At 42.2% G+C, this 14,954-nt stretch overlaps 1 protein-coding gene across 1 annotated transcript in view; it reads left to right on the forward strand.

Annotated features, from left to right (window-relative positions):
- Positions 1 to 362: 362 nt before the first annotated feature.
- The window catches only part of LOC132259034 (uncharacterized), a 54,021-nt gene continuing 39,429 nt past the window's right edge, over positions 363 to 14,954 (forward strand). The window contains exons 1-3 of the mRNA XM_059756572.1: positions 363 to 586; positions 1,202 to 1,416; positions 8,404 to 8,551. Coding sequence (XP_059612555.1) covers positions 8,435 to 8,551 — 117 coding nt within the window. The 5' untranslated portion in view covers positions 363 to 586; positions 1,202 to 1,416; positions 8,404 to 8,434. The remainder of the gene's footprint in view (positions 587 to 1,201; positions 1,417 to 8,403; positions 8,552 to 14,954) is intronic.

Here is a 14,954-nt window from a genome sequence, read left to right on the forward strand (position 1 = left end):
ATTGCGGCGCAGAGCGGCTAAAGACAATCATTAAGGCTGTTTGGGGTTTATCGCTTTGACCGCTGATCTCGGAGTGTGCCATCGCGTGACGTCACACGGGCACTTTCTCCCCTCGTGACGTCACGCGGCGTCGCGAAAGCAACGCGAGCGCGGCTGCTGAGGAAACTCTCGCTGCGCGATCTCCTACCACTGCGTCTTGCCGTCAGTTTACTCGCGAAAGCTGTCGGGTGCGCACGTCTTGGCATCTCTCTTGGCGGAGTCCGTTGCTTAAGTCCATAGTATGTGCTGGATTGCTTGACCTGCTCGGGACACGGCCAGATTCACAGAGGACCCCAGAACCGCGGAGGGACACGTCTTGGCCCTTTCGTGAGGCGCTGTGGAGTTGCAAAACGGGGCGCACTTGAGAGTTTTTCGCGCGTTCTTCCCGATGGGCAAATCTGCCAGATAAGAGACCGCGAGGATTTGGATGTGTGCTTGTGTGGTGACGGCGCGGGAAAAAAGAGAAAATCCCAGTGGCTGAGAAGGAGGAAAAGTTTTGTGTTGAGCTCCACAGATTAAAAGAGCGTGCCTGGGGAGATAAAAAAAGGTTGCTGAATTAATTTGTGCCGTGTGTAATTAAAAATTAATATTTCATACATTAACTTTCAATGGGCAATTGTAAGAGAGACATAGAGGAGAAAAAAAGCCACAACAGAGAGATTATATTCACAGCTTTATACGGAAGTGAATTGAAAAATATATTCGTTTGTGATGGTGTCGCAAGTCATTTTCACTTTCTGCAATCATGCTAATATTGATAATGCGCCTCGCCAAGAGTTGAATTTCGAATTGATCTCCTTATTTTTTTCCCATACTTTGGCGCTTGTGTTTCGTGTCAAAACGAGTTAAACTCCAGTGGCAAATTATGAATTTCTCAATTCAGGCATTTGCATTTATTTCTCGGGGCTTTTGTCTACAGAAAATTTTGTCACCACCACTCTTTGGTGGAATTTTCCGTGTCTGTGCGACTTGAGCAATAACTTTGTGCCGAGGAGCAAAACGAAAGACTTCAATTTCAAGGCGACGAACCCGATTTTCCACTCGCCTTTCTACCGCGCCAATGATTAACTTTTCCTCTATCGCTCTCTTCCTCCGCACTGATAGCATTTATCACCCATTGAGCATCGGTGCAGAAGTGAAATTTTCTTGCCAATCCGAATAGGTTTTTCGCTGGCAGTGTGAGAGAACATCTCTTGGCGTTGCAACTGCAGCCAAAGTGAAACTCTTGAGTTTTGTCGTGCAAATGTGAGTGAGAGAGACTTGGAGCGAGAAAAGGCAGAAAACAAGTGTAGCTGAAGCGGATTTAATTGGGGGGATTTTGGGTGTCTCGATAGCCTTTGAATTGGATTTGGATAACAACACTTGTGCGAAAAATAGGTGAGTTCTTGGGGCTGATTCATGAGCAACACAACCTCTGGGCATATTTTCAATAAATTCCCCTCCTCAATCAATGCATCGGTGAAATCTCCGATGGGATTTTGATGATGAATTCCACGTGAATCGAATTGAAAATTGATCCTCGGCATGAGATTGAATGCGGTGGGAAAAATGGGATGAAAGGGAGTGACTTGATAATTATCGCGCGAGCAATATTTGACTTGCTGCCTCTTCTCATATCGAAAAATGTTGTGTATTCACCTGAAATTATCCCCTCGCGAGATGCGCGCTCTCAAATGCTATATTTCATAAGGTTGATCATCTCTTCGGCAATCTTCTTCGCTGGCATTTTCTCATCATCTGTGCGTCAAATTCGGTCTTGATGGAGAAAATGCGGTCAACTTTTTCTCCATCGCGCGCGCGCATATCGCCTAGTGAATGTTGGTCTAAGTGCAATTCACTGTGCACCATTAAAGCTCTCGATAATTTCATCATGAAGTGAGGCGATGAAGAGAAAAAAAAACTTGGGGCGGAAAAAATAGCCAAAACCTCTCTCTCGTTCGCTCGGCAGGTCGATAATTTCCGTTTTTGGCCCGCAAACGGTTTTAACAAAGGTGTGAAATGAAATGAATAAAATCTCACATGCTGGAATCCCAAATGTTGTGTCAATTAAAGAGAGTGAAAAATCACTTTTGCCTTTCGAAATTATTTTCATCTAGGGAAATAGAGGCCTCCCAATGTGATTATGTCACTTGGCGCGCATTAGGTTCGAAAAAAGCGACACTTTCAGCTCATTTAATCGAATTAATTTAAATGTAGCGCGGCGTTAAATTTATCTACGGAAAAGTGTTATATAAAAATGGTTAAACGGCCAGGGAAGAAATGGCGGAGGAAGTGGAAATTTGAATTGTTTTGCATAAAAGTGACTCGCCTGGTGTGTTTCCTAAAAAGAGATCACCTTGTTTATACAACATGCGCTGGCAGAAATCCTTGACTACGCACAACTCAATGGAATAATTGAGAATTTTTCCAATTCATCAACCACAACACACAATTATGCAATGGAATTTTTGACTATTCACGTGCAGTGGCATCGTAAAAGACACTGCGCGATTTTATAATCCCCCAATAATGCAGCACTCCTTCGAGTGTGATGGAAACCTTCATCATTTCCAATCATCAAAATCTTTCATGGTTTTTAAAAGAGAGACACGCTCTTCATAAAATCGTCACATCGCCTGATGCCTTAACGACATTTGGGTCCAATTTAAATTCACTCCGGCTTGTTCTTAAACGGTTAAAGCTCTGCCACGAAATGGGTCACTATAAATTCCATTTGAGTGGCATTTCGGAATGCCGAATTGACTGTGACAAATTACCATATAGAATTTGAATGAGGGGAATTAGATTCCTCCCCGAGTGAGCTTCTCTCTTCCCTATTCACTCAATTTCTGCAATCTTTTGGCCACAATGTCTTGACAGAGCGACTGAAAGTGTAAGTCGTTTTTTTTGCCGTGTTGCGATTCGAGAACGAAAGTAATCCGGTGGGTTTTGGGTATTTTTTGCCACGCTGCGGTGCAGGAAAAGTGCAGCTGTCTTGGCGTGGAGTTGCATTTCTTGGTGGCAAAGTGAAAGGGGTTTTCGCACACAATGATCTGGAATAGTCTGCAATTCACCTTGGAATCGTTTACAGACACGAATTTTTATATAACGACCTTCATGTCAATTTTTATTTTAATCTTGAGGATAAGGTTTACTTCATATTTCTCAGTGTGTGGTTGCGCGAGACGCCAGAAAAAGCTGCAATACTCTTGTTCCAGTTTTAAAACAAACGTGGGGCGAAACACAAGACCACATGAGATGAGAGTCAATTCTTGGACTCTCTTGGGTTATCTCAGCATTTTGCCAATTATCATGCGCGCGGTATTTGGAAACTTGAATTTTTACTCAATATCTGGTTCCTGCGTGAGCACACAGAGTAAATATTTCTTTACGAGTGTCGTTTTTTGCTGTTTTGTGCTCGCTTGAAGAGAATTCTTCCCTCAACAAACTACTCCAAGTCAAGCCAATAAAGTGAGATCATGTCAAATGCATTGAATTCTGATTAAATATTTATGTCATTGGAAGCTGCAGAGCGAGAATTCGGAGACGAGAGAGAGAGAAATTTGGACTGTGGAAATGAATTGACATTCTTTTCTTAGCTCAATTGCGCTTGAGCAAATAGGGCGATAAATTTCCTTACAAATACAGCACAATTTCCATTGAAGTCGTGACTGATGGTCGGGAGGGTCTTCACGCATTAAGATCAATGAGTGTGGCAAGAGTCTCATTAGGCAGGCAAGCAGTCGCTTTGTTGCGATTTCTATTTAATAAATTGATTTATTATTATTCACAATATTGCCACTTGGACGCTCATGAGCTGCTCATTCACATGATGATCGCTTTTTTTCGTTCAATAAAAATCTCTCATGCACACAATTGATCCATAAAGATCTCACTCGCGATGATCTGTCCCTCATAAGATCTCTCTCCTGTCCAGAGCCCATCCATCATTCCATGTGTCGCTCAGTCGATCGAGATTGTGAAGGTTAAATTCGTACACTCAATTGCTTCCTCCTCCGCAAATGGAGTTTAATGGACAGAGTAATTAATGTGCGAAGTTAATCATCAAATCAATTTTGAATTACATTTCTTCGTGAGAGAGTCTCTTCTAAATGCCTTTTGATATAAACTGAGATGTTGTGGAGAGAAAAAATACTATATGGTGACCTTTTGCATTCACACTGCGTGAAGGCTTTCTGGACAAAGTTGGAGAATATATAGATTTTGTGTGTGAGTGGAAAGAAGGAGAGAGAAAGATGAAACATTTCGTGTAATTAATTGAACATGACATGCCCTTCTGTGCACCTCATCTTCGGCATCTCCAAGACTCGCGCCCTCGATGGTTCTCTGCTTGATGTCGGATGCCCGAAGCTGCTGGGCTATTTGGATATAATGAATACACATTTGTTACTATTATATTTAGACATCAGGCAAATACGAGATTCTCTCCTTTTCTCCACACTTGTTAACTCTGCGTGCATCTTCTTGTTGGCAATTGATTAAAATTGTAGCTCAGCAGTTGCAATTCTATAAAATATTCATTTTTCTTGCACATTTCATCGGTATGAATTGTGGCCAAGAGCCTCTAGTGCGGGTGGCCCTATTCTATGTTCGTCAGATCCATCACGTAACCTCTTCAAAGTTTCCCTCCTTGCATCGAAAGTCTTCCATCCATTGGGTTGTACAGATATGAGAGAGGCTCAAGTGAAACAAATAATTGTTATAAAACGTACGGTATATGAAGTGATTGTTGGAGGGAAATTTATGAATAAGTCATAAACGGAATGGTGATTAGTTAATTCACATTCAGCTGTGGTCTTGTGTGTGTTGGCTGGCGGAGTGAAAAGGTTTTGGAGTGAAACGTTTGGATAATTTTAATTTGGACTCTCTTCAAATGCAACGTTGGGTAAAAGCTGCGAGAATTTGTTTACTGGTGGGCGGATTTATTAGAATTTACCTGTGCGCCTCGTCAACGTGCAAATGAAGTTCTCTCATGTGCGTATTCTCTAGGCGTAGTTGAAATTGACTTTAATTGCGTGCAATGATTCATCCTGGCGAAGAGTTTTGCCAGCAGAAAGCTTAGGATCAGTAGGAGGATTAATGAGGATAGTCTAAATTCCCTTTTATCTCATGGGCGTTCCCGAGGACTCTCCCTCCGAGCCATTTGTTGTGCCTTCACCACACTATAAACACTAATATCGCAGATAAAATGCTGATCATAAATCACATGGAGTTTGCAATGAGTTCAGCAATTGTTGGCCAAAGGGAAGGTGAATGCGAAGAAGAATAGGAGAAGTCTTGTGCCTACCGCCGATTTAACCATTCTTCGTGATCCTCTTTGCGCCGCCTTGTTGCCTCTTTGATATGTGACCAACAGACAGATGGACACGGAACATCAGTAGGAACATAAATAAAGTGTCGTCAGCGCTTATGCTGCCACTCGGAACTTAGGAGACATTCTATCAAAGCCGTGGAAATGACGAAGGCGACAAAGATACAAAATGTGCCTCAGCGCAAAGAGAAGTGTGTGGGATGTGACGCAATCTTGTGGATTTTACGCCGCGCACTCAACAATGATACGGACATTTGTAGCAATTGCCGCGGAGACGAATTTATACTCAATATCTCAATTAGGGAGTCTCAAAAAGGTCGCACCGTGAGTGTGTTGTGTGAAGAAAAAAAAGGCACAAACAGCTGCGCGGAGTGAATTTCCAATCATTTTTTCCATTTCGTGCAACAATCAGTTAAAGAAAACGGAAAGAATAAAGAATGAAATTTCTACTATTTCCTGTCCAATTTACCATTGACACTGGCGGAGTGCAATGCTACTGATTCCAAGTGTGCGATCGTATCAGCGAATCACAGTCATTTGATGATACCGTGCAAATTGCAATACAATAAACACTGGCTGTGGCAATAATAGGCACAAGTGATTGATTCTGGTGGCCTGAGAGACTGGTACTTATTTCTCCACTTTCCACTGTCCAGACAAACCGTTCACAATGTTTCTGAGGCTGGAAGTTCGCAACGTGGAAGTGCAAATTGATTTGAAATAGAGACAGAGTCTGGAAAGTGTGAAGAATTTCAATTGATTTATGCTGCGAGAGAGCGCAAAACCAAATTGTTCTCAAAGAGAGAGAGAAAGACCTTTTTCTAACATTTTGTATGCATAATGCCGTAGAAAATGCCGAGCAGCTGCAAAGTGGTGAGGAGAGAAAAAAAGAATAGAAATTGAATCATTCAATTTGCATTTTATGTAATTTGATTTTCTCATCTAACACTTTTTTCCACCGCATGTGGATTTCATATTTTGAATGTGTTTAAAGAGAGCGGCAAGCGCCTCTTTGACCTGCTGATGATGTGGGTGGAATTGGCATTAAAGTGACCGAGAGAGGAGGTGAATAAGAAGTCGCGGGCAAAGGCAAAGAAATAGGAGACGCCAGTGCGAGACGACAAATAAAATAGAATCGTGAGTGAATATTTTATTGATGTGCAAAATTGCCTCCCACTTGGCAAACATTGCAAAGCGGAATTGGCGGTCTTGCGCGGATGGAAAATGAATAGAGGACGTCAAGGGAATGGGCAAGTGTTGAGATGGCGGGAAATGCCGGGAGGAAAATGCCCGCAGGAGCTGTAGATTCCATATCAAAGAGATCGTTTATCATTTAGTCACTGGCGATGGCTTACATGTGTACCATGAGTGTCGCCCAGTGCATGTCTATTGTGCATTTATCTCGACTTGTGTCGTCCATCGTGCATTCAATGAGCTCAAAATAAAGCACGGCGATCGGCGGATGGGAAAAAGGCAGGCGCGCACAAGATGGCAAAATTAATAAATAAAATTGCAGCGGAAACCATATTTAGACTTATCAGCTCTCGGGGATCATCTTAGCACTACAGCTCGTTACTCCGAGTCAGCTGTTGCTGCTTAGTCATGTTGTGGGTGAAGTTCTGGTCAGAATTTCCCATCATTCATGAGTCAATATTGTGGTGGAGATTCTCTTGTTGATCTTAAGCTCAGCGCGATCAGTCATCAAGATCAAAATTCCAGTACGTCAGACGCCGTGAGCGGCATTCCAGTGAGTCTGGATGGAATTTTCAAAATTGCATTTTCAATTATTCCTCCCAATCATATACTTATAATTTCCCTGCGATTTGTGAAATCACTTGACTTTATATCTCTGCCATTCAATACCGCGCACAATTTTGATCATTTTGATGATGATGATGGGATGTGAGAAAGTGACGTCAAGGCGTTCTGCAAATTGCTCATGAGTGATGCAACGCCAGCGGTGTGACATACAGCATTGCCATGAAATCTGATTAATTCACCTGACTCTCGTGGTATTCAAGAAATTACTCGCAACCACATTAACCGAAATATTTCATAAAAATTCTTCTCATTGCAATTCTATGCTTTACGTGGAAGTTTATAAATAGTTTGCCATTTCAGCCGTATGTCGCTGACTTTTCCATCACACCAGCAAATAATATCGCGCGCCTTGTCCCGATATATGACTCAATCCGCCAACTCTCAAGTGGATCAATTTGTGTGTGGCTTTCCTGGGGATTGTGGGCTGGGATAAATACAAGAAGATGAGAGGGAAAAAATGTGGCTGTGAGTGTGCAAATCACGTCTCTCGATCAGCAACGAAAACGGGAAGAATTCGCTCAAAAAAGCACCTCCAGAGTTCAATGATATTTGCTCCTTGGCGACATTCTCTGCGAAGAGACTTCCACACAAAATGTGCGATAAATAACATCGAGCGGCTTTAATGGTGCGACAACTTCACCCACCAATTTGCCGATGAGTCTCTTGTGCGCGCGAGGAGGGAATTTTCAGCTGGTCAGCCGGAGAAGATCTAGATACTCGTTCTGACGAAATGTGTGCGCCAAACGTGGGCCTGGCATGACTAATGACGGAGCGAGTTCGTTGACAAGACGTACGGCACGTCTAATTCATTTGGCATTCAATCACGATGGACACATAATTGGCTCTTTACATAATTCCACCACTGCCCGGGCCATTCATCAGGTGGTGCTCCTGCGCTGGGGATGCGCGCCACGCACTTTGCCGGACAACCGTGAATGCGATGGGAAATAGTGTCGAGATGAGGTTGAAAGATGGCGAAAATTTTTTCATCATATATGCATAATTTATTATCTAGTCATGTGTTTTCTTGCGCAAGTCAGTTGGAGAGCAAAAAGCGTCACCATTTGACTCGCACAGGTAACAAATAGCCCAGAGTGATGGTTTCGCGGTTTAATTTTAATCTCATCTCCTCTGTGGACTTTTTCAATAAATTACAAATAATTTCCACAGTAAATGGTGTATTCATCATTTCGCCTGGCTAATGATCTCTGATGTTTCTCTCTTTTTTGCAGTCTCGGTCCTGTAGACACATTTCCACGTGAGATGGTGTCAAGGCGCAAAATCTTGTCCCGTTCAAGGGACGATCTCAACCTCGATCACGCATATCAGCAGCAGGAGGACGAGGAGGATGTGTGGTATCAGAAGGAGAAACTCTACAAGGTGAGTTGAGCTGGCAATTGCATTAACGGGGCTCTTTGTAAATGACTCCTTGGCGTGCCGAGACCATCATCATCAAGTCAATCGGAAGAGAACGAGAGTTGAACTGGTAGAACTTGCTGGGCAACGGCAAAAAGAGCTCCGCTTGCCTTTCTGTTGCGCAGAAATTGCCACAAGGTGCACAATAAATGACTGCGCTGGTGTGGCTAATAAATAATAATAGCGCAAGAGAGACTTGAAGATAGAGAAAACTAGGTAACTGAACCATTAAACTCTACCCAGGCGACCCTCATACCTGTTCTCCTCTCTCGTGCCCGAGTGAATCCGCAGTGAATCTCGTTCGCGTGTCTTCTGCTCTCATATCGCGATACAAGACAGATTAGTCGCTATATTTTCTCAAATGGCGGACTTTTTCACCCACTCGAATCGATTGAGGGATTTTTTCTTCTGTTTATTTCGTCAATCACGATTTCTTCCTCACTTTGCACACCATTAGATGTGATTTTGACTGAATCTCTTGTATGGTAATTTCACTCGAGCAATTACTGTCAAATTACAGTGTTCAATTAATCGATTGACTTATAAGGAGTCCCTCTCTCTCTCTCTCTCGCTGAAATCTCCTGCTGATCTTTTTGTTTGCCATCAGAGTAAGAGGTGAAATTCAACCTCAAGTGGGAGGGAGAAGGGGAAGAGCAGCATGCCTCTCGATTTCGATAAACAATCTCCCAAGTAATCTCTCAATTGCCTCGCAATTCAAATTCAAAGGCATTCTTCTGGCCACAGAGAGTACAATTGAAGTGAAACTTCCGCTAGAAAGGAGGCCAATCGGCGCACAGATTGAGATTCACTTTGGATTCGATGATATTTCGCGATAAGTGGCCAATTCAATTACTTTTCTATTAGTTGGGCATCGCAATTGCGTAACTCTGCGTCCCGAGGCATGAAGAACTCATCGCGCGCAGAAGTGTCTCTCTGGCGCTCGCAATTTGAGAAGAAAGATATCACGATGGCTTTCTGATACGGATAAACGGCCAGCGAGATTCAATATCAACATCGCGAGAAACGTGGCTGTGCAGTTTGCCAGGCAAACACCAAATCACGATGTGTGTTCTGCCAAAGATGATGATGGTGAGATGCTAATTCGATGGTAGCATTTCATTGTTCTTCTGCACTTGCCATTTTATTGTGACCCGCACAATAGACGCTGCAATTGTTGGGGGAGCGAAAGAGAGGGAATTTTGAAATGTTACAAAACATCTCCTTTATTTTTTGAAGAGTAACGATCTCAATACTTTTGCGTGCAAGCCAATTGCGTCACCCCATCGTATGTATACCATCGGCGCCCAGACATAATACGCGCGAGATTTGCGCTGGGCTGGCTTTGGGAAGGGGTCGCAAAGTGCAGCGTAATTTCAGGCCAAATGGGTGGGGGATAAAATTATAAAATTGCGGAAGTAGGTCACACCAGAGTTTTAAGAGAACCCAAACCCGTCAATTAATCACGTTCCGCCTCAAAGTGTCGTTTATGCAATTTTCCATAAAACAAGGTGCGCGCGCGAGCGCGTTGTATTTAAATTCACATAGCGCCGCGCATTCATTCCGTAAGATGTCGAAGAATTTCGGTCTATTGAGTGTCTAATCGATGATGGTTGCACACGCAACAAAAGGAACATCTTCAACGTTTGATTCCCATCATAAATACCAAATCTAAGAGGTGATTTCATGACTATCTCACCGATCAAATCGGAGATTGGAAATTGAACTCTTTCCAAACAGTTTCTCATTATCTAATAATTGGCCTAATAAAGCAATTTTTATACTGAGCTCTGATTTCTTGATGATGTTATGTGGTCATCGCGAGAGCGGAAGGATTAATTCTAATGCTTGTTGAGCAATCGACATGCAAGAGTGGCGCAAATTCGCCTGACACTTGCAGCACTTCCATTTCAGACTGTTTTCACTCTAATTATTCACTGGAAACTGTTTTTTGTGTATTCTTCCGATCATAACCTCAAAATTCCACTAAAAGACTCAGTTTGGAAGCTTTCTGTATCACAAAATCATCTCTTTTGATTTTCTAATGAACTCAAAATAGCTGATTAGGAGTTTAAGATTTTCTAAATGAGCATTTTTCAAGTTCCAAATAAATATTTTTGAGGTTATGTTCGATTTCAACACAATTTGCACTGTTTCTTGGCATCACAGGCTTAGAAAAACAATGTTTATTGCATGAAAGTGCTTAATCCAGTCAATGACTAGCAATCTTTCCGACTTTAGCTTAAGAATCGTTGCGCTAGAGTGCAAATTGAAGCGCACCATAACCTGGAAAAGGATTATTATGATAGTTTCTGTGTAAAAATCAAAAGGAACCTGAAGAATCGGAATATTTTCTCAGCAAAAGAAGCACTTAAGTAAGGTGAATTGTAAGTTTCTGAAGATTTCCACTTCTTAACTACTTCCGCTGAGCTGTACACCACTTCTGACTGCATCATCTCTCCCTTGGCGCAAGGAAATTGACTGAGAGATCCTCAAGAATCAAGTCTGTCCTCAACTCTGCGAACTCTATAAATGTCTTATTACTCATTCCCACTTGTGAATTCCAATGCAAATCACTGATTACCGAATGTGTGGCTGAAGACAGCGAAGAGAGACAATTTTTTCACATCATGTCCAATGTTGTTTGTGGAATAAAGTAGCTTCGAATGCGGCTGATGGTCTTTGACCAAGGCGGGAGGTTTTTCCTGTTTGCATGGCAGGAAGATGGCCCATGAATACCAATAGTTTGCTGGTCTGCGACAATGATGGGCGACGGACAGCGAGAGGGCGAAGAACAGTTGGCAGAAAGAAGCACAGTGAGCGGCACATCGAGTCCAAATTATTATTACAAATTCTCGCGCACGGAATTATGATATTGTCTAACGGATTCGCGAGCCACCCCGCAATTTTTCGCACTCTGCGCGATATGCAATTATGGCATTTGAAGTGCCGCCCACTTGGGTCATATATCAACAATTTATTTGACACTCTGATTGCGGCTGACTGCTTCGGCAATTGCATAATTATGGGTCTTCGATATGACATTATATAATCGCGCCGAGGAAGACTTTCGGTGTTGGATGGCGCAGAGTTCGAGTTCATGACATTTGCACGTGAGCAACAGTTGTTAAGACTCCGGACGAGTGATGAGCCATTGCAAATTTTCCACGCACGCCAGGAAGCCGAAGAGTGGAAAAGATTAAAGATCGCGTATCTGTAACACGGTTGCATGAGCCGCGCTCAGACATTTTCGTAGGGGGAAATTGCTTATGGATATATGATGGTCAAGAAGCTCAATCACGTAGCGCGTTTTTTGCTTCACGCACACGTGAAAGTGACACCGCGGATCATCGTTAAATTCTCATCATTGGCGGCACATTTAAAAATTATGTAAATTGTGTTATTTGTTTTGCAACTGTGTGCACATCGGCCACTGTGAGTGGTCATCAATGGTAGACAAATACACAATTTCGGCCACTTCTTGCCGTACGGCAATAAATCTCAATTTCTCACGTACGGACGCTTCTTCGATTTTTACAGGCGCATCTGAAAAAGTTTCTCTCACTCTTTCGCAATGCGTCTCTCGTTTGAAGATTTAGGATTTTGACATTATCTCTGCGCCAGCATCACGGCTGATGATGTTTGCGCCGTGTGGCTAATTCTGAGTAATTAGATCTCTGCAATGCGCAGTGATTTAATTATGGTCTCACCATTCGAAAAAGAGAAGAAGTTTAATTTACACTTGGCAAGTTCGGAAATTGCGACACGCCATGGCGGAATATTTGGACTACATTGAGCAATGATGGAGCAGCTTTTTTCCTCATCCCCACAAGACAAGTGCAAGTGGATTAGTGTCCAATTAAGGTGGAGACGCGAGAGAGAGAGAGAGAGAGAGAGCGTGAAGGAGTTTTCGGTTCCAGTGGAATCTAATTGAATAATGGTGGTTCAAGAGATTTGTATAAATTTTCAACACAGACCGCAGAATAATCTCGCGATTTTCTGCACGCGGCCTGAAATCGCGATCGATTGTGCAGAGAGCAAAAATGAAAGTTGTTTTCGTTTCGCGCTCGCCATGGTGAAGAAAAATGAGGCAGATAGTGGTAGAATGTATGGGACATGCTATAAATAAAAGATATAACAGGCATACAACATGCGCGCGGGAAACGCGCGAGAGATTTTTGCAAGAGTGCGACAGGAACTGTATCGAATTGAGAGGCTGAAATTTGGTGTATAACAGCCACTTAATGAGTTGAGGAACTCAGCATATAATTGATTAATGAATGCATGAGGTAATTTCCGCGTCAAGGTGAGGAGATGGGAGGAAAGGCAGGTGAATTGGGAGCATAATTTGAGAGAATGGCAAGGCGGAGGCGTCCATTGATGCTCCCATTGCACATGTCACGAAGACAACAGTGTCATCGGCATGGGAGAGAGAGAGCCTCCCAGGGTCGCCGGAGTCTATTTGAGGCGATGAAATGTCAAGATCCAAGACATGCCACAGACACAAAAGTATCCAAATGTGAAACGAATCAAGAATAGGTGACGAAATCCCCAGCTAATGGGGGACATCAATTTGGGTAAAATCATTCTCTTCTATTTACTAAACGGAACTGACCGTGAAACTGATGGGAAAATGATTTTTTTCCTCGCCATCACGCAACGGTGTGTCGTACAAAAGGTGTTGGCTGGGGCAAAAACGCATAGAGTTGCGGAGGAAAGACTCCAATGCCTCGCCAAAGTGACGAACCCGAAAAAATTTTCCCATATATACTGTCATTTTGCCATTGCGAAATGACACACAATTGGCGCGCATAGAACACCAAAAGGAGGGAAAAAAGTGTGGCAAATATGTGAGAGAATTCTTGTCGTTCTACCTCAATTGCACCACAATTTACCAATATTTGTACTGGTAATAACATACATCTGGCGAGCTCCCAATTCAAGGTGTGGTCCAAAGCGCGCGCGCTCGCGCCGTACAAAAAGCAATCGCTAGATTATCTGTGTAATGCATGTTTAAAGTCTCCAAGTCCTCGAACTGCCAATGCTACAGCCGTTTTTCCAGTGGAAAATGGAGCAATAATAATTACATGGATTATGATGGAGACACACAAGAGATTTATAGCGTTAACACGCCAACCATACGAAAGAATGCAACAAGAAGCAAATCAAATGTATTCATTAATCTAATTGGGAGGCATTTTCTTAGCCACATTCTCGTGCGGCTGCCACAGTTTGATGGAACTGGAATTCGTCATGGACAGAGAGAGAGAGAGATTTGGGCGTTGCTGAATTGACAAGAAGAGGCTTTTTCTGGCCTCCAGAATCGTGCAAGGAGATTAGCTAAAGCATTTTGCTGTTGACTTTCTCTTTCATTCAGCATCACTCTCGCGACTTGTCAGTCAAAGATCATCCCGGAAATTATGGATACAAGTCCAGAGCAAGGGGGAGATAATATGAACTTCCACTTCAACACTTCAGTTTTGCCTTTAGGAAATGCTTAGAAAAATTCTGACTAAATTGTGAGGTTGTGAATCCTGCTTAAAACCAGTTCTTGGACTAATTTTGATCTTGAAATAATGAAACAAATAGACATTTTTGAGGTTATGATTGACTTTTCAGCTTTTTCTCAATCAAAATGATATTTTTTCGATGAAAAATGACTAACGTTGCCAAATTTGATGATTTTGCGGGATATTTAATCACCAAAATCTGTTTCAAATAACATAACCTAGAAAAAGCAGTAAAATTGATTGTTTTAAGCAAAATTAATATACAAATGCCTCAATTTGTTGAAAAAGATTCTTTTGCATTGCAAATATTTGGTCACAAAAGTTGTACACCTCTTTCGACCATAATATCTGCCCCTTGATCCAGGATATATTCATTTGCTGACCTAGAAATGAACAGTGCCATAATGATAATCGTGTGGTTTTTATAAGGTGTTATTTCGGTCTTTTAGCTGAATTTTCAGAGATCATAAAATGCAGAAAAAGTGTGAAAGTTTTATAGTGTCAATAATTTTCTTTGTCAAGTCAATTTTGTGTGCATGATTTGTCAATTTTCATAAAAATGCCTTTGCCATCAATATTTCCTTGTGCTGTTTTGTGTAAAAAGTGGTTGAAAAACGTGATTTGTTTCCATATTCCGCGTCACATTCTTCACTAGTCATTCTCGAGCGGTAAATGTGATGCTGTGAAGCAAAAAATAAGCATCGCAGCGTAAGAAAATGTGCCGTGTTGTTTCCGATCGTGATCCCGAGAATGTTTTCCACTTGGTATTCTTCTATGTGATGCAATATTGACTTGATGGGTGTTATTGAGTCAATTCTAATTAATATCGCTTGAATATCTCAATTAGCGGTGAATATTAT

This window comes from Phlebotomus argentipes, unplaced genomic scaffold, assembly GCF_947086385.1.
Source record: "Phlebotomus argentipes unplaced genomic scaffold, Phlebotomus argentipes genome assembly scaffold_18, whole genome shotgun sequence".
Taxonomy (NCBI): Eukaryota; Metazoa; Arthropoda; class Insecta; order Diptera; family Psychodidae; genus Phlebotomus; species Phlebotomus argentipes.